The 24,342-nt window shown below is 38.3% G+C and overlaps 1 protein-coding gene across 1 annotated transcript; it reads right to left on the bottom strand.

The window, feature by feature from the left end:
* Positions 1-12,309: 12,309 nt before the first annotated feature.
* frg1 (FSHD region gene 1) lies at positions 12,310-23,410 on the bottom strand. Its single transcript, XM_034129251.1, has 9 exons — positions 23,266-23,410; positions 22,296-22,363; positions 20,224-20,346; positions 17,982-18,039; positions 17,366-17,480; positions 16,015-16,119; positions 15,730-15,821; positions 13,327-13,437; positions 12,310-12,468 (listed from the first exon to the last, which is right to left on the bottom strand). The coding sequence occupies exons 1-9, from the start codon at positions 23,322-23,324 to the stop codon at positions 12,432-12,434; spliced, it is 768 nt and encodes a 255-aa protein (XP_033985142.1). The 5' UTR covers positions 23,325-23,410; the 3' UTR covers positions 12,310-12,431.
* Between the last annotated feature and the right edge of the window lie 932 nt (positions 23,411-24,342).

Raw genomic sequence — 24,342 nt, 5'->3', positions numbered from 1 at the left:
TTCTTTGTAATTTTAAGGTAAACATAAAACTGTAAAAAAAAGTGTCAAATAAAAAAAATGTAAGTAAAACATTTTTACATAAATAATTTTCTCAATATTCGATTGAATCCACCACAAACACAAAATATCCAATGTTGAAACAAAAGTAAATAAATGTTTTCATGAAATTCCTAACTTACTATATTGTAAACATCTACAGTTGACAATATCATTTAAAAAAATAAAAATCATAGAAAGTGGAGAAATCTCTGCAGGGAGGACCAAGGTTTAAAACACACACTGTTATTTACTCAACAATAAGTCACAGTTATCCTTGTTTTATTTATGTGTTATGTTGCTGTGTTTTTTTTTCCATTGGTCAATATACAGTAATATGCCTTATAGTCTTACATGCAGTATAATGTATGGTTTTCGGATTCTGGCTGACAGCCAGAGCTACGGCACTTGAAATAGAATTCAGCCAAAACACGGCAGGCAAGTCAGGCAGGATTGGAATGAGTCCATAACACTCCTGATTGGTTAATATAAACGTCAACGAAGAAACCTGCCAATGAGAACTGTCCGCGCCTGTCGTTCACATTTGAAATATCCACGTCAGTTTGAGCGGGTCTCCTGCGGAGCTACAGCTGTCTGTATGTCTGCTGCTGCAGGAGTTTATGAATTAATATCGGGATCGTTTTACATCTACACGTTAAATATGAGCATCGGGACGTCAACAAAGAACAGAAGACTTGAGATCAGAGGCCTGTACTACGAAGCTGGTTCAACCTAACCTGGATATGTTTGAGTTAGCCGGTTGGCCCAATCCAAAACATACCCGCTCTCGCTAAGCTGTACTACGACGCTGGTTATCAAGTGGATCGCTCAAGCCAGCCGTGTCCTATCTAGTTAGGTGCGCGTTCACATGAAAGGGGTGGTATTTGGAGCATTCGACCAATCTCAAACATGGACAAGCGTACTGACAGCGCAGCGTCATACTTCCTGAATGAAAAGTGAACTTTAATATGTCAAATATGAAGAAGTTAAACTTTAAACATCCATGACTTAAACACTTTATTCAGGATAAAGGCCACATAGCTGCACCTGCAAGGTGAATACAGCTGGTAAAAGAAAAAGCGTTTGAATGCGTACATTAACAGGTTTATGAAATCACTGCCCCGTCCAAGACACGAGTAGATCTGACTTTAATTACATTTGACTCGAGTGTTTCGTCAACTTAATGTGTTGCTTAAAATAATACTTCTGCATACAGTATGTGACACTGTGAGTGTTGCACGGCCAGATACGGCTCAAGAAGCTGACTCAAATAAGGAAATAGCCTATATGATACATTATGATGTGATATGATATGAATGATAATGGGACACATCGACGTCTGCACTCACAGTGCCGCGGACTGTACTTAATGTTACTCTGATCCGGTTACATGTTGTGGCAGATATTTAAGTAAGCTTTCTTAACGCTAATGTTATAATAGTCAGATTGCTCTGAAGATGGGAGGGGATATTCTATTAATTTTCACGTTCACACAGTCAGTTGATTTTTGCCGGCCGTCTTTCCTGCAACAGCAGTTTTTCTGTATTTCCTCTATCCTGTAATATGACTTGATAGCTTTAAACTCCGCACACGGAGCTCTGATTGGTCAGCAGGCGGTGCTTTCACTGAGTTGATCTCTTAGCCTGCAACCTAACCTCCTCCCGAGGAGGTTAGCCGCTCAGCATAAGTTACCATGGAGATCTAGCCCGCTAAAAAGAGAACCAGCGTCGTAGGACCGGAAAACCCGAGTTTTCCCTGAAGTCAGCCGGCTAAGCGGAAATCCAGCTTCGTAGTACAGGCCTCTGATGAGTCCTGCAACTGTAATGGAGTTAAACATGTATTTAGATAATCCTTATCTGTTTGTGAATGTTTTATTTTTTATTTAAGGTTATGTTTCTTCTTCTAGTTCAGCGCGTTTTGGTCGTACAGTGATGAGACGTATACATATGGAATTTGTGGAATCTCAGCTTTCATATGATATGTCGATTAGAAATTAGAAAAGATCGCTTTTATGTGCTAAAGTCGCGTTAGCCCCATTAGCCTGTTTTCGCTAAGTGCTGATTTAGAGCTTAGCGTTAGACTTGAGTTTCGTTTAGGTAAAAATGGTTAATATCGCCAGTTAGCTGAGTTTCTTCCCGTTAAGTGGGTATGCATAATTAATAGGTTGTTAAATGTTAAGAAGCCCTGAGATGCTGTTTCTTGCAAGATGTTGCGCCCGGGAAACCGGGCTTAACAGGTGGCTGCTAACGTTAGCTTACAGCTTATTGCAGTGCTGCCGCCACCCTCTCGTCTCCAACACGGGAGAATTACACATAAACATGCAGCGGGGTGTCACAGTGTTGTCGCCACGTTTATTGTAAAGTTTCACAGCTTTCTTACAGCGGAATCTAGTTTGTTAATGTTCAGTAGCCAACAGCTAGCATAGCATAAACGGCTAACCGCTAACGTTTGGCTAACTTGCTAGTTAGCTCTGCTCTATATATTACAAGCTAACATGACTAGCTAATGTCACACTGTGAACTAAAATAGTTTTTGTATTACTACATCATACATGCTTGGTCCAAATCTCTGCTAAAATTATTATTTTTAACAAAATTGTTATTATAGTATGTATTTTTTTCTTTTTTCTTTTTTATCACACTTGGCATACACTATTTTAGTTCATCAATTGAGAACGGGAGAATGAAAATAATGATTCGTGGCAATCAAAAAGAAGGTATTTAATTAATACTTTGAATATTAATGACTAAAGAAATAGATTTGAAAATGTATAGTAAAGAAACACTCAGCCATGCATGAAATAACATAGGAAAAGACCCATGTTGTGCCTTAGAAGTGTAGTGATACAAACATGATTTTTATTCAAAAAGTAAGAAAGGAAAAATTAAAATTAGAATTGGTGTTGATCCAAAACAGGTTAATTGAGGAATACCTGGAATCCTGAATGATTAAAGTAATTTATTGCAAAGATATTTACAATTAAAACTAATTCTGGTCTTTTGACGCATGTTGGTTGTATGTTGTGTAACAAAGGGTTAACATGACAGCTGTGATGTTCACTCTTTTAACAGAGCACCAGTGGACAGTGAAGACTATGGAAGAGAAGATGTGATGGCTTTGTGTGGAAAGCTGCTGAAACCAGCCGGTGTCCCTCTCATCAGTCTCTCCAGGCAGCACCCAGCTATTCTTCTTCCATCTTGCAGATGAAAAGACTTTGATATGGGAGTAATAACTAACTTGTGTCTAACATAATATTCAATGTGGTTTAGTAAAGTATTTAAAAATACCCCACATTGTACATGTACAGGACAATCAGACCTTGTTCAACAAAGATCATCAGACAATTGTTTTGTCTTTTAAGGTGCAGCCGCAGCAGAGAGTCTGAGTTTGAAGAAAACACTAACATTTTATTTAGTGTTGTTTAATCAATCAATATTTACTGGTCTTGAATTTCCTCACTGGATTACAAAATGCTCAAATCTTATTGTACAGGGACATTATGCAGATTTCATCAACTGAAGATGAAAATATAGATTCAGCGATATGTACCATTTTAAGGAAATAGACTGTTAGCGGTATTGACCGAAGCTCCGCAGCTGTAGCTAGGCGCTGCTAATGAAAACTCAAGTGCTCAATTTGTTACTTTTGCTTTTTTATTAAGAATTGACCAAGCATATCTTCCTCTTCGAAATCCCAGTTGTACTTCGCTAACACGCAGTGCCCACCCTTACCACATTTATGGACTAGGTCATGTTAGACAAGCAATCCAGTGGTTAGTTTTAGGGTAAGCTCCATTGTTTTTTTTTATGTATTCACTTTAAAGGTAGGGTAGGTAAGTTTGAGAAACCGGCTCGATATCGCTAGAATTTGAAAATACACAACCGGAGAAAATCTGCCACTTCCTTATAGAGCCCCTCCTCCAACACACACGAACGCGCACATGACCAATGAGGGCACGAGATAAGTTTGTGCACAGATGGAAGGCTGACAGGCAGGTAGGCCATCCAGTTATTTTAGCCGGGCCGGCTAAAATGATTGGTCGTGCTTTTTACAGTACTACGGCTTCCACAGATGACATTTTTTTATGGATTTTTTGTCAAAGCACTTAAGATATTCATTGCTATCGGGATGTTAAGAGCATTCCATGGAATATAACAAAAAGTGTATCTCGAGCCGGTTTCTCAAACTTACCTACCCTACCTTTAAGAGAAAGGGATTTCAGAAACAAGTCTCACAAGTTTGGCTCGAGGTAACATTAACAAAAGCTAACTGTTGTTTGACTATGTTTCCCCCTTCTAAACTTATGAAATGAATGAGAAAAATATGAACGACTCCTCATAGAGCCACATCCACACAACTTTAAAGTTGTAGGAAGCTGAAGCATTGCATTCGTGCCAGCGCCTAGTTGTAGTTTCTAAGGTATTAGAAAGTTGGTGTTCTGGAAGGGGTTTAGCATAGGATCAATTCCCTTGGGATGCTATCAAGAACTGTTTTACAATCAATAGTGTGTGTGTGTTTAAGTTTCCATCCCTGCTTCAAAGGTCCATCATACAAGATAGGGGATCTATTGGCAGCTGCTGATAATAACATTCATCATTATGGTTTACTAATTGTTGTCTTTTTGTCCTCTAGGTTGCACTGCCACGTCTACAGTAGTGCAGAATGGACAGAGGAAACATGATTGGGCCTCATGTTTTTTGCAGCCAATATACATTCTCCTACAAACTTGGGATAGGAGGGTGAGTGAACAAGTTATCCATTGTTTGGAACCTACATCCCCATTGTTAGACGTACTAAATCCTGCACACTGCTCCTTCAATTTGACAATGTGAACATATGTCGCCATTTTGTAATTTTCGTTATTTTCAGTTGAGAATGTTTCAAAGTAATCTTAAAAATTAAACTTACTTTTTGTTTCTACTGTTTATAAGTAGATATTTAAATATTAAATGCTGTATTCATTAATGGTTGTATAATTCTACAAATATTTGTATATTTTAAGTTTTAAAATAGTTATAGTAATTGTTCCCTACAGAACATTTTGTGCTGTCATTTTATTGAGCGTGTTTGATTGGAAAATGTTACAAAAAAGCTGTAAAATAACAGTATTCTACCTGTTGAATTGTGAATTGTAAGATATGAATTTGTTTATTTAATACTCTTATACTAATCACTTCCTGTATTCCCGTGATAAAAGGGACATGCGCAATAAAACGTGTTACTTCCGGTTGAAGCAAAGCCGACGGTGCATGTGTGTATTTATTCCTCTGTCACGTTAAACTATGTTCACGGTATTCCTGCCCTAAGATCATGGCATCGTCAACAGGTTATGGGCCCAGGAGGGACCATGGAAGCCGGTGGAACTGTTTGTGTTTCGACGGAGACGAGAAGAACTACGAGTTATGGGAGACAACGTTTTTGGGTCACCTGCGACTGCTAGGATTGAAGGCTGCCATCCTAGAGGAGCCAGGTGAGGATGATGAGGCTGATGATCAGAAAAACGAAGAAGCCTATGCGGAATTGATCCAGGTACTGGACGATAAAAGCCTTTCACTGATCATGAGAGAAGCAGCGGACAACGGAAGAAAAGCGTTACATATATTGAGGGACCACTACGCTGGGAAAGGGAAACCACGGGTGATCAGCCTCTACACTGAACTAACGTCGCTGCAGAAAACCGCTAATGAGAGCGTCACTGACTATATTATTCGTGCCGAAACGGCAATTACAGCACTGAGAAATGCTGAAGAGACTCTTAGCGACGGGCTGCTGATAGCCATGATTTTAAAGGGACTGCCAATCTGTTTTAGGCCGTTTGCCATCCACATTACACAAGGGGATGAGAAGCTAACTTTTGGTGAGTTCAAAACAAAGTTGAGGAGCTATGAAAGCACAGAAAAATACAATGCCAACTTGAGTGAGGAATCTGATAATATTATGAAAGCGAGTGGCTGGGTGAAGTGGAGAGATGGCCCCGATATCACCTGCTACAACTGCGGTCAGAAAGGGCACCGGGCGCGTGAGTGTCGAAGTGCGCGTAGCAGCGAGAGACAGTGGTGCAGTTTTTGCAGAAATTCCACACATACAGATGCAAACTGCAGACGCAAAAAGAGAGACAATGCTAAACAAGCAACTGACGTTGAGGACCACTCATTTGTTTTTAAAGTACGTGACAGTCCAGTAACCGGAGTCACACATAAAGGGCTGATGGTCGACACCTGAGCAACGTCACACATAATAACGAACATCGACAAGTTTAAAAGGTTCGATGAGACTTTTCAACCGAAAGACCACTTTGTTGAATTGGCTGACGGGACCAGAACAAGTGGTGTCGCTTTGAAGAAAGGAGAGGCGGAGGTCTGCCTGCAAGACACGGAGGGACAACAAGTGACAGCGACGCTGAAGGACGCGCTCTACATAACGTCCTATCCACAAGACATTTTCTCTGTTAAAGCAGCGAAAGCCAACGGAGCATCAGTGAACTTTCGTCAGGCTTGTAACCAGCTGATTCACCAGAAAGGTAAAATATTTGACATCAAGGAATATGATAGACTTTATTTTTTAAACACTGTGGACTGTGAAGCTGAGGACGATGCATGTTATGGATGTTATGACATTCAAACATGGTACGAAATACTTGGTCACTGTAACTATGATGATGTGTCACAACTGGAAAAAGTCACTGAGGGGATGAAAATTAAGGGTGGGATTGATAAATCTAACCTTAACTGTGAAGTGTGTACTCAAGGTAAATGCATGCTTCTTGAGAGCAATTTACCAAAGAAGCTATGGACATATGCCGTCATGACTGCAGCTGTAATACGTAACAGATGTTACAACAGACGTGTAGGACGCCTTATTATATGCTGACAGGACGTAAGCCTAACCTTTCGAAAATGAATATATTTGGATCTGTATGCTATGCATACAAGCAGGAAAAGTTAGACTCGAGGTGTGAGAAGGGTATTTTTGTAGGGTATGATAAAAACAGCCCTTTGTATCCACCAAGCCAGAAACCCAGGTGACTGACTCGTGTCCAAAAGAGACACAGGAGGCTCGAACTGAAACAGATGACACTAACACTCAGACAGGAAAGGGAGCAGAAGGTCAAAATAGACGCTATCCCCAAAGAGAAAGGAAGAGACCTCAGTATTTAGAGGACTACGAATGTAAAGTACAGTGTGAAGACCACAAGTATGTAAATATTGACTACTGCTACAGAGTAATGTGTATAATGTACCAAACACCTTTAAAGAGGCCATGAATTCAACAGAGTCAAAACTCTGGACTGATGCTATGCAGGAGGAAATGAATTATCTTAAGGAAAATGACACATTCACATTGACCACACTACCAGAGGGCAACAATGCAGTGGGGGGTAGATGGGTCTATACAATCAAAGAAAACACAGAAAAGACTGAGATATATAAAGCCAGATATGTTGCAAAGGGATATAGTCAAGAGGCAGGAATAGACTATAAGGAGACATTTTCCCCGACTGCAAACATGACATCAGTACGAAGCTTGATGCAACTGGCAGCTCAACATGACTTACACCTACATCAGATGGATGTTAAAACTGCGTATTTACATGCTCCAATTGATTGTGAGCTGTATGTACAGCAACCTGAAGGTTTTGAGGTCAAGTCAGACACAGATGAAAAGCTAGTCTGCAAGCTGAATAAATCACTGTATGGGTTAAAACAATCTGGAAGAAACTGGAAGAAAATGTTGCATGATCATCTCTGTGAGAACAGTTTTGCACAAAACCCAGCTGATCACTGTGTCTACAGTAAAGGAATAGAAAATGAGAGGATCATTCTGATTATTTGGGTGGATGACTTAGTTATCGCAGCTAATGATATTCACACAATTAATACTGTGAAAGAAATGTTGAGCACAAAATTCAAAATGAAGGATCTTGGGAAACTTAAACATTTCCTAGGCATTGACTTTAGTCAGGAAAAAGGAGAAATAAGAATGAGTCAAAAATGAATCAGAAATTCATAACAAAAATACTGGAAAAGTTTGGTATGAATGACTGTAAGCCAAGGTCCACCCCATACGAACAGAAACAAAACTTTGATGATGATGGTGAAGCTGTTGATGCAACACAATATCGTGAAGTGGTAGGCAGCTTAATATATTTAATGACATCTACACGGCCTGATCTAAATTGGATAGTCAATAAACTGTCACAGAATTTTTCAGAGCCAAAAGAACAACACTGGTTAACTGCTAAACATGTATTGAGGTACTTAAAGGGCACAACTAATCAGGAGCTATGTTTTAAACAACAAGATGAAAAACTGAAACTTGTTGCATACTGTGATTGGGCAACAGATCAAAAATGACAGACGGGGGCCGTTTCTCGCGAGGATACTGGCTTCCAAGCCAATATTTCAAGGATGCTACGTCATCAAGTGGCGCAGCAGGACCGTTCCAATGTCCAGCATACTTGGAATTCCACCGAGGCCGCGTCCTTGGTTTGGGGGAAATTTCGAGGCTGCACATGGGTAGACTTCGCGTCCTTAAAATCCCCACAATGCTTTGCGCACGGACCAATTTCCCCAAATCTGTGGCGGAAGATGTAAGGCGGGGCCTCTCATATGACGCACACCTGCACACTTGCTAGCCTGTTCCACTCTTCGTTTTCCGAATGCCAGGAAGTATGCCTCGCTTCTGAAGCAAGATGCTCGGGAGACATGTGCTACCAAGCAAGCGTACTTGCGATTGAGAAACACCCTGTATCTTGTGCAGCTAATAGAGAGCATGGACAGTGAGGGTCAATATACTCCTGTGAAAATCTTTGAAGATAACCATTGTGCAATTGCTCTATCCAAGAACCCAGTATGTCGTCAACGATGTAAACATGTGGATATCAAGTATCATTTTGTTCAAACTGTACTGAGTGATAACATGATAACCATTGACTATTGCCCTACAGCTGATATGGTTGCTGATATTTTCACTAAGCCTGCAACAAAGGTCAAAAGTGAGACATTTGTAAAGTATTTGTTTGGAATGTAAATAACCCCAGAAGTTTAAAACACTGTGTTATTGTGCAAGTGTACAAGGTGTTTACATTTTAATTTATGTTGAGAATTTGTGCAGTATAAGAGTAAGTGGGGGTGTTGAATTATGAATTGTAAGATATGAATTTGTTTATTTAATACTCTTATACTAATCACTTCCTGTATTCCTGTGATAAAAGGGACATGCGCAATAAAACGTGTTACTTCCGGGTGACGCAAAGCCGACGGTGTATGTGTGTATTTATTCCTCTGTCACGTTAAACTATGTTCACGGTATTCCTGCCCTAAGATCATGGCATCGTTAACACTACCTGTAGAACTTTAGGTTCTGTATTTATTTTTGTGTTTGATCATAAAAATCTAATAAAAAAAAATGTAAAAAACTGTTTTTCTCATCAGAACTTTATTTAAGGTATTTGAATGTAACATTTTAAGACAATGGATTTTGAAAAGAGGAAACATCTTTAAGGACAATTCCCGTAAATTAATGGCTTTTGCACTTTATTTCAGTTAAAGTATTTTACTTTAATTTAAGGGTTTTTGTTTGGCAGCCGCTGCTACCAGTACTTTGACCGTTTTTTTACGGGTTTTCTTTTTACAGTGTTTTTAAAAAAAACATGAAAATACAATGACAAGCCTAATGTCAAGCTGGCTGCTTAGTTGAGTACTAGTACTATACAGTTCAAGTACAGATTATTTCAGTTCATCGAAATGCTGCACCTTAATGTTTATTTTATTATATTTTGTATTTATTTGAGTGAATATTCACAGTTTAATAATAATTAAAAACCCAAAACAAATATTTTATGTTTTGTGAGTAGGCTACTAGTACAGTAGCTAAAGTTCAAATACAGATTATTTCAGTTAATAGATATGCTGCACCTTAATGTTCATTTTATTATATTATGTATTTATTTGAGTGAATACATTATTCACAGTTTAATAATAATTAAAAAATATATATATATATTTTATGTTTTGTGATCATTTTTTTCTGCTGTACCGAAAACGTACCGAAGCGTGACCTAAAAACCGAGGTACGTACCGAACCGAAATGTTTGTGAACCGTTGCACCCCTAATGTCTACAGTATAGCAACTAATAAATGTTTTAAATAAATAAACATTCAAATGTGAAAGACACCTTCAATGAATATTTAAAACTTACACAAAATCAGATTCTTGCAAAAATGAGAATACATGCATTGTTCCATCTGTCAAGCTAAGATATATACATATATCTTAGCTCTTAGCTTGACATGCTCGTTCAGTTAGCATGTATGCTAACTGGACATGCTCGCTCAGTTAGCATACACATATATATATATATTATTTATGTATTCCATTCCTTTAAATTTAATATTTAAAATACAAATTAGCAAAATAAACACAATTACACTGCGCTAAACAGCCAAATCGACAAACAACCGAGGACCTACATAGTATGTAATTATATCTAAAACCACAAGACGTTAATTACCTGTACTCGGTGCGCTATATTGTCTGTTGTCTGTTAAACCCATAGACTGTATATATAAAGGTTAAACCTTAAACCTCCATGTTTCATTAAATATCCTTGCGTCAGCGTCTCACGTGTTGGACGCGCTCTCTTCTGACCATATTTGGAAGTACAACTTCCTACAGGTTCAACCTCCACCGGCTGCGGCTGCAGCTGGACCCTTCTCTTTTATTCAGGAGAGGGAAGGCCGAAAGCTCTTAATGAGACATAAAACGCGATTTGTAAAAAATAACGGAGTGATTACACACATGCATTTTGATTATCTTTTAAAACATCTAAAGAAGTTTCTTTCATTTGCCATGAACGCCAGAGGCTGCGACAAATAGAGTAATCATTGACATAAATACCCCTCAGAACAGATCGGCAATGGTTGCTTCCACGCAGAAGTTAACATAATAACATGACCGGTCAGATGGTTGATTATGATTGTTTCCTCCTGTGACACCTGCATCCCTACTAAAAGAGTCTCTTAATGTATATTTTCCTGTCGTTTTGCTTATTAATGTACATTTACTTTTAATAACACGTTTTTAAATTAATGCAACAGTACATATCAGACTTAAAACGATTACTATACATAAAACGTTTCTTGTTAGCCTTTTTTGATGATATATTACTCTCCAAACCCTTAGGAAATAAAAACTGAACAACATTATTTTACTGTTGAATTTGCATTTATGAACATGTTGTATACCACATTGTGTGACCAAAAATGTGAAGACACTGCAGTCAACATACTGTTTACAACTTCAAACAGAAGTAACATAATTCCACATTGTTCGTACAATAAAGAACAAGAATTACAAACAAAAAAATATATAAATATATATATAGATATGTACTAAAAAAAAGATTTATTTAATGAAAATTGTGGTAGACGAATCACAGAAATCAATGTCAGAATTAGTGCTCACTACACATACAAATACTGTTTGTCTTTTATCTTTTACAACCACATTTTATTCCAAAAATATGCTCATATTACAGTAATACATTATCTACTTTGACAAAAATAGTATAAGTAAAATGTGTGTAGCAGAACTTTGTTTTTCTTTTTTTGCACCCCATAACCCCTCTGATTAATTCTGTAATACTTTGAAGTGGATCACTGTATACCAAACTTTAGGTATTAAGTATTAACAATATAATTATAAATCCCTCACAGGGGCATCAGCCTGTAAAACAAGATCTTTTACTTTTGATCCTTTAAAGGGGACCTATCATGCAAAATGCACTTTTGTACGTCTTTTATACATGAATATGTGTCCCCGGTGTTCCAGGGAACTCACCAAGTGTCAGAAAACACAACCATCTCTATTTCCCTCCATACCCAAATCTCTAAAAAAGGGGCTGCAACGGATCTGATAAAAACTGATCCAGATTTGAACACTGTCCTGACGTCAGGATGTCAGGACAGCTAAAATGCATGATGTTTGGTATTTTGAAAAAAAAAAAGTATAAATATGCCTTATATAGGTATGGTCCTACACTATATTATTCAAATATAGCATGATAGGTCCACTTTAAGTTCTTTGGCATATGATAGTAGGACTTTTATTGGAATCTTACATGTATGTTTATTTTAAGTTGCTGTATTGGTTCTTTTACTTACTAAATCACTGATACAAAGAATACGTTTATTTATTTACAGAATTTGCCAATGGGTGAACACAATTATTTTATTGTCACCATTAGGATGAATTAAATATAAGCAACCAACACAACTCATTTGACCATGTAATTTTATTAAAAAAAGAAAAAATAGGAAAATCATTAAATGTCACATCAAATGATAAAACATTTAAAAATGAAGACCGTAGCAAAGAAATTAAAAGTAGAGTCTTCACTTGCAGTAGCGGTCTGCTTTCATTTTGCTTCTCCTGTAATGAGAGGAAAGACATGTTACAGTCAGTGTTGTTACTGAGCATTCGATCTTTTTTCTGTTATGATAATTCATTTCATGTCTATGTGCCTAATATAGTGTTGGTATAAATAATAGCTTTTTGGGTTTTAATAGAGTTACATTAAAAGTGGGGTAGGTAATTTTGGAGAAACCAGCTCGAGTGCGCTAGAATTTGAAAAAACACAACCGGAAAAAATCTGCCACTTCCTTACAGAGCCCCTCCTCCAACACACACGAACGTGCACATGACCAATGAGGGCACGAGATAAGTTTGTGCACAGATGGAAGGCTGACAGGCAGGTAGGCCATCCAGTTATTTTAGCCGGGCCGGCTAAAATGATTGGTCGTGCTTTTTACAGTACTACGTCTTCCACAGATTACATTTTTTTTATGGATTTTTTGTCAAAGCACTTAAGATATTCATTGCTATCGGGATGTTAAGAGCATTCCATGGAATATAACAAAAAGTGTATCTCGAGCCGGTTTCTCAAACTTACCTACCCCACCTTTAAGTACATGTGCAGCTTTGTATAGTTTTTTTTTATTTAAAGAAAACATATTTAAGAACATTTCATTGCAATTTGTTATTTTCACATTTTCAAAAATGTTGTATAAAGTGTGTTTGTATTAATCCTCAGAAATTAAACTCAAGTGCCAATCTTTCATTAGCCTAGTATTTCACGGTTTGATGGATTTTTTATTTAGCACAACTTGAATACCATTAGTGAAAACTAGGAATTAGCAGCTCAACTGTTCTTTCGTGTATATGTTTCCTTAATACCTGAATGAACAAATCAGAGTTTGAGATAAACATCTAATGAGCTTATTTTCTCACCTGTCGAGCAATTGTTCGTGAAACTTCCCATCCGTTCTGGCTTTCTTGAGCTCGGAGGAGTCTCCTTCATTAACCCTGAGCCGTCGATCTTGAAAACTCTGAAACTTTTTCCTGCAAATCACACAGAGACATTAATAAGAATAAAAAAGGATAAGCAAAGGCAAATGACTTAACACCAGAACCCAACACAAATAAACAGACTCCCCCTCAAAATACATAAAATAATTACAACTAATCCTCTTTTGAGGACTGACGCTGAGGCGATAGAAGCTAACGGTAACAATAAAATCCAAACAATAAGCCTGAGTATCTAAATGTTGAAAATAGCAGCTAAATACTAAAGCTTAATGTCTAATCTGACTAGCTGCCACAAATCAACATATAATGTACTACCAATTAAAAAGTGGAAATGTTTTTACTATTCAAATTTCAGCTTAATTATATATGTAAAAAAAGGTACCACTGCACTGTGTGAGGACTTAATCCTCCCTTTGTCAGTGTGAACCTTCATGAACATGTAAATGAGCATGGGGCATCTTAAAATAATCTGTTATTGTAATATAAGCAATCTTAATAATGCGTTCACATATCTACCACAGAAGTGCCGTAACAAACTGAGGCATCTAGTCAGAAACTTCCTTGATATTTAGTCTCTCTGCTCTGCCTGTGTTTTATGATTCCCGGGCTGCACTCCATCCTGAAAGGCCTTTTAGACGCTAAACACTACATCAAGACGCAGGCTCAAGGGCAGCTATTATCAACATGTCAACATGATGAGTCCATTTCCCCAGCATTCATCTAAAAGAAATAATAGAGCAGGAACACGATCCAAAGCATGCCAAGCAAAAAAGCTTTTCAAACATATTGCCTAGAACTTAATAGGCTACAGGCGGGCCCGTGTATAAAACACTTCCAGCATCGGAAGCTGAAATGTGGGATTGCCTACTTTCTCTTCCAACTCTAACAGGAGACCATCAATTGCATCTTTAAAAGGCGTGGGACTGATGAGGCGGTAACTCAACCCTGTCCTCTCACACACTGCGATTTTGTTGTCAAAGTCTTGCCGGTGCTTTCTGACACAATGGGAAGATAATGGGAAGGATATCACCATCAATTTCCCCCTCAATCAAAACAAAGTGCTTCAGTACTCATACCAAAGGAGGCTGGAAGGTTTACTGCTCAAACTACAACACATCAGGCTGCTATCAAAGTGTAATTATTGACACACAATGTGACAACAGCTTAAAGGCAAAAGCCACCTCCAGGGTTTAAAACAGCAGGATAAAGAAATACAAGAGATACTCCATGTGCTGCATAATAAGTTCTCTATTTTTGAATAGGAACATAAAGCATTTCAAAACAACATCTAATTTGCTAGATGGAGTCTTTATGAAACATTATAGTACCAATTATCACTTTACCAAAATACCGATGTAAGTAATTCGATAACAACTATACATTTTTCCATGAATTTAAATCACATTTTAATTACTTTTTCTATGTGAGTCTGTATGTATATAACACTGTATGATAGCTGTGTACAATTAATATATATATATTGTATATGTAATATGTAATGTAAATACTTTCGGTTTAGTGTCTTCCTATAGCTTATCAGGGTATCCCATCTAACATGTCTCCATTATGTCTTATGGCTGTACGTGTATTTGTATTTAAACTTGTGAATAAATAAAATGAAATACTGTGTATAAATAGAGTGCACCCAAGACACCAATTCTCATTGTACGCAAATGCTCTGATGGCATGTAATGTTATGAGAATAAATCCCCTGAATCCTTGAACAAGTTTCAAAGATAATGTTTGTAAAACTTGTAATTGTTTTTGGCAGAGAGGAGGTGGTTACACTCTGGTAATTTGTGAAGCCGAGTTGTTGTACTGTTGAAAGTGGTTCATTTGACTGTAGAGCAGCAAACCTTTACTATGCTTGTGACCCCCTTAAAACACATTAATGTCAAACTGCGAACCCTATCAGACGACTTCTATTTTAGAGGCAAGAAGAGTTAAAGGTGGTGCAATTCTGTATAAAGACTGTTAATATATTTAAAGTCAACACAACATTTACCGTCCCTCTTGCTCCTGATGCCTTTCTCTTTATACATCCATGGCCTTTTCCCCGGGCTTGCCAGGAATATTTATGTATGATATTTGTTTCCTATTTAGGGCTTTGTATTCGTCACTTTATCTGATAGCACTTGGGTAAAAAAAGCTTCCGATTGGCTCTTATTTCACACTATATGCAGCACAAAGGGTCTACTGAACCTAACAGAGAATGTCAGGCAGTTATTAGGAAGTTATATTCAGAGAGAAGCCATCATAGGTTTCCTTCATTTGTTGTTGATTGAGCTGCTTGTTATCAAGTTAAACAAAGCGGAGGTTACGTACACATAAGTGACTTCGCATGTCTTCACGTTGCCCCGGTCCTCTTCTGCAATGTCATCTTTACGCTTGACCTCTCGCTCCACACCTGATCGGATCTGATTATCATTCAGGTAAAAAAAAACAAAGAGAGAGAAGATTTGCATTAAATATAAATACCTTGAACCCCCCGGAGAGAGGTCACGAACATCTACCCCTTCCATCTCAACAGTCAGGACCCCACAGAGATTGCATGCTTAAAATGAAAGGCTTAACGTGCAACCTTGTGGAAGAACACAATTTACACATCACCTTCAGCATCTCGCCCTCCCCTGCTGTCTTGCTCTTGGCTTCGAGGTCCCCGCTCTCACTGTAGGAGATGAAACAGCTATTTGCTGCCAGGAGAGCCATTTTACCCTGAGGCAGAACAGAAGGAAAACAGAGGAGGGGGCAGTAGATTAGATAGAATTGCAGTGGGATTGGTTGTTGTGACAGGCATGAAAGGTTGCCTCATTTTTGATGTAAAAGAGTCTCAAGGTTGTGCCGGGCAGGTTGTTTATAGGTTCAACAAAGCATCAAAGCGAGCAGTGCGCTAAAGTGATAAGGTAAATGCATTCTGCATAATGAATTCATCGCTCATGACTGCAGCTAAGTGTTATTTCTCTCCAATCTGCCATGAGGCGAGCCGTGAAAGGCACGGGACAGCGATACAAAAAGTGTCCCTTTGTTCATGATGTGCCTCAACTGCAAAGCATATGTTTATTTATTTCAACCAATTAAAGTTGTTTATGGGAATCCATGGAGAACTTTTGCACTTAGAAATACATCTTAACAAGAGTTGTTCTTAATGCATTATCCATAACTAAAGACTATTTTCATCATCAATCAATGTGCAATTTATCGTACAATTTACAATGGCCATGTCAACACAACGTCAAAATGCCCATCCCAATTTTTTTCATTATTATTTCAAACACGGTACAAATCCTGCTTAATCGGTTTATTATGATATATGACAAGAAAGGTATTAATTGTCAAATTTAAGAAGCTGAACCCAAGGAAATGTTGACATTTTTGCTTGGATAACAACTTAAGTAGCTTACTGTAAGTAGCTCTGAAGATGACTGCCCACTAAGCCCAAATTAGTTCATCATATTAGAAAAAGTTAGGAGAATACATTAACTTTCATATCCATGTATACAGTTTGAAACACACCATAAAGACAAAATCATTTAGTATCTAGCCCATAGGTTGACTCAATAATCCCATTTTATAGAGGACAATAACAAATATAAACTGTAAAGAAGTGGGGGACATGGGTCCGTAGTCATTTAGCAATTACAATTTGGAATGTAAGGATCTATGCTAAACAAATGAGTAGTCATCAGATATAATACAAACAACATTCAAATATTATTTCATCAATGGGGATAAAACACTAACTCATAAGACTATCCTATCTAATGTCCATGGTTTGTTTCTGACCTCATTGATTACCAGTTTCCTGTCATCTCTCTCTACTGTCTGTAATCAAGTCTTAAATCTACGGTGGATCCCCCTGTGTTTGAGACCATCTTCTTTTCTTTTTTTATCCCATTGGACCTGCTGGGTTAAATCTACAAATGCACTCAGATCAGGAGAAACTTAAAAAAGATCCACTCACTCCCTCGAAGACCACCTCCCATTGTTCCCTGGAGCCAATGGCATCGGCGCGGCCCACCACCAGACCATCTGAGTTGATGCCCAGGTATTTGCCATATCCAGACTTTAAGGCTATCCTGCAACGGCAAAACATTACCACATTACATTTGACGACGGCAGTCAAACACTCACTGCCTCAAAAGACCAAACACAGAATTTGATAAAACATTTTTAAAGCCGATAAGCTTAATTTGTATGGCTTTTCAATACTATTATCTCTTCATAACAAGAAAGGTTTACTATATGTAACGTCTTTTACACAAAATGAAATGACCTATTATTTCAACCTTGTGAATTAATATATGTTGTTGGCATTTTCATTGTATTGTTAAGCATCTTTTGTAGCAACTCTTCACAAAAGGTGGTAAACAAATAAAAGTTTAACACTTATAAGAGAGTTAATTTGAGATGCACAACTGAAGCCATGGCTCCAGAATGGGCAGCACCTCCATGAGGAGAGGGTAAATTACTCTCGTACATTTAAACACAATAAAAAGTCCTTGCAGAAGTGAGGTAGTACATCTAAAGGATTATCTGTGGATGTAAATACTCTGCACACTTTGTATCTTCTTCCTCACCTCGTGTCTGAGACCTTGACGGCTGTCAGCTGTTCTGGAGGGTCAGGTCCTTCATCCTCTAAATAAACAAGGATTACATTTAAGAGATTTTACAGTTATTAGTATTGCTTTGTCTTTATATTGGTCCATACACAGATTTTTATTAAAATTCCGATTAGTTATAAACAGGGTTCATACACTTTTTCACCAATGATTTTCAATTACTTTTCCATGACTTCTCCAGGACCTTTACCTAATTTTCCATGACCAAAACATTTACTCTTTCTCAGCGGTACCACTGAACATTGTTTATTTTAACATGGAACAGGAAAATAAGGTCTGCATATGAAACATGTTGTGCCTATCTAAAACAAATCAAATAGGCTTACTAGCTTCTACACGCTAAAGCAACTAAAATCTATCACCAGCAAAATACCTCGTCAGTTAAATGCCATTTTACGTTTCATTACTATACGATACAGTATTTATTATCATTATAGTATTACTATTTTGGCGATTAGATAAAATATAAATTATATTTGATGCAATTTTTGTTAAATTTCCATGACTTTTCCAAAACTTTGGGAAAAATATTGTTTTCCATGACTTTTCCAGGGCCTGGAATTTGCATTTTGAATTTCCATGACTTTTCCAGGTTTTTAATGACCGTAAGAACCCTGTATAAATGAGGCTCCTCTCTACCTCTTAAACACACCAATAAAGTTGTAACAGGCAGCAAAGTTATAAATCTTGTAATGTGGGATGATTGACCCGTAACCAAACTCTGATCTTTATTTATCAGACAATAAACAATTGACTAACTAAATTATTTACTGTGTAACTTTAATGTGCCATCATCAAAATGTGCCTAATCTCTTCTCATAGGGTAATTATACTAAAGACCTGTTTCATGTTTAAGTAATGCACTTATTTTAATTAATAATGCAAACCCTCTGCTAAGTAGTGATGTGGGGGTCTGGGTCCATTTCATCAGCACTGACACATTTAGAATAAGATAAGGAAGGAAGTATTGTGTTGCATTTAAATGCTTTCTTTCACACTGAGGTCTCCTGGGTTCCTCATGATTTCCTAAAAGTGACATGTCTGTGATTAGGTCACTTGCGACCTTTAGAATAATTCAAAGTTAAGCTCAATGTGTACAGGTCAGAGGAGAGCTGAGTCTGCAAGACATTAACAAGGAAAGCATTAATAAAGTAAAGGTAAAATGTGACACAAGCTGCTTCTTCCAAAGGCTGATTATCTTTGAAATATGTCATGTGGCGACCCTTGGAGTGGCTAAGAGAACATCAGCATGGTCCTCTGACCTGAAGAAGAATGTGAACACTTTCTTTCAGTGAGACGCTGCATCGTCCACAGCAGGGCGTCTGTGCAGGAAATAACCAGTAGCGAGGGGAAATCTCTAATCTCTCCCTTTATACTGCTAGCTCGTATCCACTTTCATCTCCTATAAATGGGTTTATGTGCATGGAGAGGATGAGGACCCACTAAGGGATTTGGGATGTTTCAATCTCCCAGCCGTTTCCTCTGGTTCTCACAAAACGTGGACTGAATTAATTGTGAGTAGTGTTTCCTTCAGTGAGCACCACTCCCTCAGTATGCCCAGAGGCAGAAGTGAGTGAAAACTAGCTCCGTCCTTACCCTTAACTCAACCCCTGTTCAGCTTTTTTAGTCCGCTGTCTGGATTTACTACTTAAATACTTACTTATTTTGGGGCAGAAGGCAAAAGAAACACCTGAAGCCAACCTAGAGTACACTCAAAATGAGGTCTTTCAAGTTTGTACAGCCACAGCATTAGTGGGCACATAAAGGAGTTCATCTAAAATGCAGCAAAATGAAAATGCTAATTTGGCATTATAATCCTTATTTTCAATGTCTTCCAGGTAAAGCCCCACTCTTTTTCTGTGTGCTACATATATCAGTAGATATTACATTATGGCAGTTCAATACAAAATGTAATATCAAATATTAAATTAATGTGTCAATCCAAATAAATGTTTTGCAACTGACTATCATTTTCATTATGAATTAATCAGTTAATTATTTTATCCATGATAATTAATCTAGATAGAAATAGCACAACAGGCAAGAGGACATCATGTATTTTAGATTTGAGGATGCACTCCCTCTTTCAACTATTCCCCTCAATATAGAAAAGTGTTACTGTGCTGAGAAAAAGTGATCAAAGTGAGTAAAAGTCCCCAGAGCTGTGCGAGTGACCCGGAGCCTGAAACCGTCTTCTTACCTTTGTGCGGTGCACCGATTGTGAAGAGCCCGCTGTCCAGGGCATGGATGTACGAGAAGTTCTGCATCTCTATGGCAACCGATCCAGTGATGTCCCCGAAGTTGCTGACGCACCACCAGCCACCTGGCGAGCAGAGGGACACATGTCATGAGGTGAAATGACACTCCAAGCTGCTGTGGGCTTAAAGCCACAGAAGCTTGAAGGAGCATATTTCACTCAGAAAACTCTAGTTCTTTTAAAAGGTCCCCTATTATACTGTTTTACATCAATATATTATAGGTCTCAGATATATACAAAACATGTCTCTGAAGTGTTCGGCTCCAAATACCAAACAGATCATTGCAGCATCCCATAATCCCCTCTGTTTCAGCCCTGTTTCAAAAGTGCTGATTCTCTGTCTGTTACTTTAAATTAAAATAAGGAGCCACTCCCCACACCCCTCTGATACCCCTTTCACACCAACGGTGTTTCAGGGCCGGTTCGGTGCTGGTGCTTGAAAAGCACCGGGTTTTCCTGTTTACACCGCAGCGGAGCAGCGTCATAGCTCCGGAATCCGGTTCGTTTCGAGCACCAAAAAGTTGTCCGTCTAGAAGTAAGAACCGCATACGTCACGCTTACGTCGGAGGGGGGCGAGATTAACCTGAGCTAACACTTAAGGCGAGTACGGCAAATAAAAGTTGTAACAAGCAGTAGTGCTGAGCAAAGTAACTAGAATGCAACCACACACTTGTTAAAAAAAACACACTTTATAAAGTCAGGCAACACTAACCAGGCTTCGTGTGATTCTGTTTATTTGTACCTTACTTTGACCATCCGTTCGCTGTTATTGATCATTGTGGAGAGCAGGCAGACGTTTTGTTTGTTATTATAGCAGCTATCGGATGGAATCAATACATGGGCTGCACAGGTTGTCATGTCCGACTATCACAAGTAGAATCATAATGAAAAATACGTCGGTAAAAAGTGCCTGTAGAAAACTGCTTAGCAAGTAGTCAGTTTAGCTTCGGTTGCTATGCTAACATCACCCATGTTATACCAGAGAAACTTTCATAACAGCGTTGTGATGCCAAACAGCGTCAATTCAGACTGACACCAAACAGCGTCAATTCAGACTGACACACATTCACTTAAGGGGAACTGGGGATATGTATCAGCTGCTTGTGTGACAGTCAGACAGTGAATACTTTAGAGCCGTGTGAGCTAACCCGGAGCTAACGGGAGAATACACTCGTGGAAGAGCAGCCGGCCAGCACTGCAGCGGTCGGTAAATGCCGCTGAAACACATTAATAAACAATGAACCACGGCACTCTGGAGAAAAGTATAAGGTTGGAGAAGTCGTTATTTAATTTAATCTGGCTTCGTATGATTAAAAGCAACGCAGTCCCCGGCCCGTTGTTATTGTGAGGTGAGCTCCGGCGTTGGGGAGAAACTCAGCGACGTAAACTGTGACGTCATGACGCAGCAGCGGCAGCACCAGTCGGGCTCTGAGCGGTGTGAAAAGAGCCGGCGCTAAACCGAAGAACCGGTTCTGAACCAGAAAAGCTCTAGCACGGAGCTTGAACCGGAGTTGCGTTGGTGTGAAAGGGGCATCGATATTTGGTTAAAAAGAACACAATGGTGCTCTAGGAGGAGATTCAGGTGATAAGGTGTTACCTTGGTTGGTGATTGGTGACAAGCCAAAACATCGTTATAACATCATAAAGTGGCCAAAATCTGATCAGCTCATTTTCAACCAGGTTTTTATATAAATGGTTCTGGACAAAAAGAGAGGGGGTCTTTTTTCCTGAAACTTTCAGAATCTCTTTACACAGAGGGGACACATGTTTATGTATAAAAGTCATGAAAAAGTGGATTTTGCATAATAGGTGACCTTTAACATTCAAGGCACTGATTGTGTTATTATTGGCTGATTTGTATATGCAGATACCAGAATGAGAAATATGTCTGTATTCATTTGTCCCGCCCACCAACATTGCATGCTACAAGTATATTCACAGCTTAATGGGACCATTAAGAGGATATCAAAAATATTTGGTCTGCAATATTGTTGACAAACAGTAGATAGACATACAAACAATATCAGGTTTTTCTTCTTCTTCTCCCTCTTTACTCTTCTTATCTTTATTCTTCTTCTTTTTCCTGTGAAAAAAATGAAAAATTCAGGTTAGCAAATTCATCCATGGAAGAGGAATACGTTGTCCTTGTGAATACAACTGCAATATTCTTAAAATCAACGAGAAATAACTGATATATGAATAGCTTTTTAAGATGAAAAACGCCTCTCTGATTGAAAGTGAATGCTATCTCAGCTGTAACCACACACAACAGTTATGTCCCTGAACGTCACTGCAGCGAGGTGAGAGGTTAAAACACTGGAGGTCTCTAAATAAATTAGTTGTGCTGCAAAAATACTTATTGTTAATTATTACCTCTAATTAAGAAACTCAGAAGTGCCTCAAATCAAAAACATTAATGACATATAAAGCTAAGTTGTGTGGCACTGATGTCTATTTTTACGTATGGAGTTGATCTCATGTGTCTTATCATTTAGCAGTACTATTTGACATCTGGTACTGACTGTATTCATGGGTTTTGACCTTTATATATACAGTCTATGGTTTTGACAGACTTAGTCTATGGTTTTGACAGACTTTAATTAAACGGTACGTTTTTTTATGCTCTTCCGAGACAAAATTGTTGAACTGAGGTTATCTAACTTTACTTTGGATGTTGAACTAACGTTAAAGTTACTTTGGGGCAATTCGTTTATTCAAAAATAAAACACTTTGATTTATTAGAGAGCCAACGAGTTAAACAAGGAGCTAACGTGTTTTTGAGCTAGTTGCAAACAGCCGAGTGAGATTGAAGATGTTTAGCAGCCTTTGTCACCATGCTGGTTGTTAAAAGTTTAAGACTGCTTATTTAAATTAACGTGTTAGCATCAGCTAGCTTTAGCTTTGGTTATACAAACACAGCTAGCAAGCCGTGAATAACACCGCAGACACAAGCGATTAATGTTACTCATTAAAATAAACACTTACCCTTTTTTAAGACCTTTCAAAACCAATTTGGTTTTTTTAACGTGAGAATATTCAGCCATTGCTTTGCTTAGCTAGTGGTTAGCCCGGCTGCTTGTTCCTAGTTCACAACAAGTACGGTGGCTGTGGAGGCTCAATCAACTTTTTTTCCGATTCTCATCCGACCATTCAGTCCAGATCAATATTGAGTGTGCTGTGCGTTTATCGCTCTGAATCAGTCTCTGTCTCCAGCCTAAATCTACCACACTACCTTTTTCATACTTACAACAAATGATTCATAGGGTGCCAATGTGACAAACACTTGTACTCTGCAATACAATAAAATCATCAATCAATGTTAGATTGTACTCTAATGCAAGAGTCCCATAAAAAAATACATACTTTTCTTGAACTTTCTAATAGAAGTGCTAATACAACTAGATTGCATTCAATTGTAAGGTGTTTCTTATCCTCATATTTTGGAAGACAGTTACAGTTTTTTTTGTGTACAAAGCCTATGGTCTAGGACTCTAGGTTTTCACATGGGACTACAAGGAATTTGATTAGGTTTTTTGGTGCACAACAATATGTAGCAGTAGAGAAACAAAAACAACACACACACACACACACACACACCCTCTGACACCCTCTGGCACCCTTATCTCAAATACAGAAATAGTAACACCAATCAACCGGTAAGGTGCGCAGGGGGCTGACCTCGACAACGGTGTCCTCATATGTTTATGCTAATGCTGCCTTGTTTAACAGGAAGGACCCAATCAGGAGTCTGTGACAGGAGCTTATAAATCATCTGTGGACACTGTCAAGAAGTAAAATAAATTAGACACTGGCTTGTGTTATCTGCTCAGTGCAGTAAAACTCAAATGGTAGGAACTCAATCATCCAACTGAAAAAAGAAAACTAAGATACGCCCAAAACTCAGCCACACTCACCATAATAACTCATGTGACGCAGGAGAGAAACTGTTCTGTCTTAGTGAAACTCCCTGTGTTGCTGTGCTTGAGGAAAGTTACTGCAGAGTAAGGAGGATTAATCTTGTTAGAAAAAGTATTGTAAGCTTAAAGGAAGTTAGCCTGTGGG

Source organism: Trematomus bernacchii, unplaced genomic scaffold (genome assembly GCF_902827165.1).
Source record: "Trematomus bernacchii unplaced genomic scaffold, fTreBer1.1, whole genome shotgun sequence".
In the NCBI taxonomy this organism is placed as follows: domain Eukaryota; kingdom Metazoa; phylum Chordata; class Actinopteri; order Perciformes; family Nototheniidae; genus Trematomus; species Trematomus bernacchii.
The sequence above is the reverse complement of the archived record's forward strand: the minus strand, read 5'-3'. Positions and strand labels throughout refer to the sequence as shown.

What these genes read in the sequence shown, in the direction of transcription:
- frg1 (XM_034129251.1), bottom strand. Translation starts at nt 23,324, where the DNA reads ATGGCTGAATATTCTCACGTTAAAAAAACCAAATTGGTTTTGAAAGGT. An exon ending in AATCGGTGCACCGCACAAAG is followed by an intron (nt 18,040 to 20,223) that starts GTAAGAAGACGG and finishes TTGTTTATTTAG; the next exon opens with AGGATGAAGGACCTGACCCT. An exon ending in ACATGCGAAGTCACTTATGT is followed by an intron (nt 13,438 to 15,729) that starts GTACGTAACCTC and finishes TGTGATTTGCAG; the next exon opens with GAAAAAGTTTCAGAGTTTTC.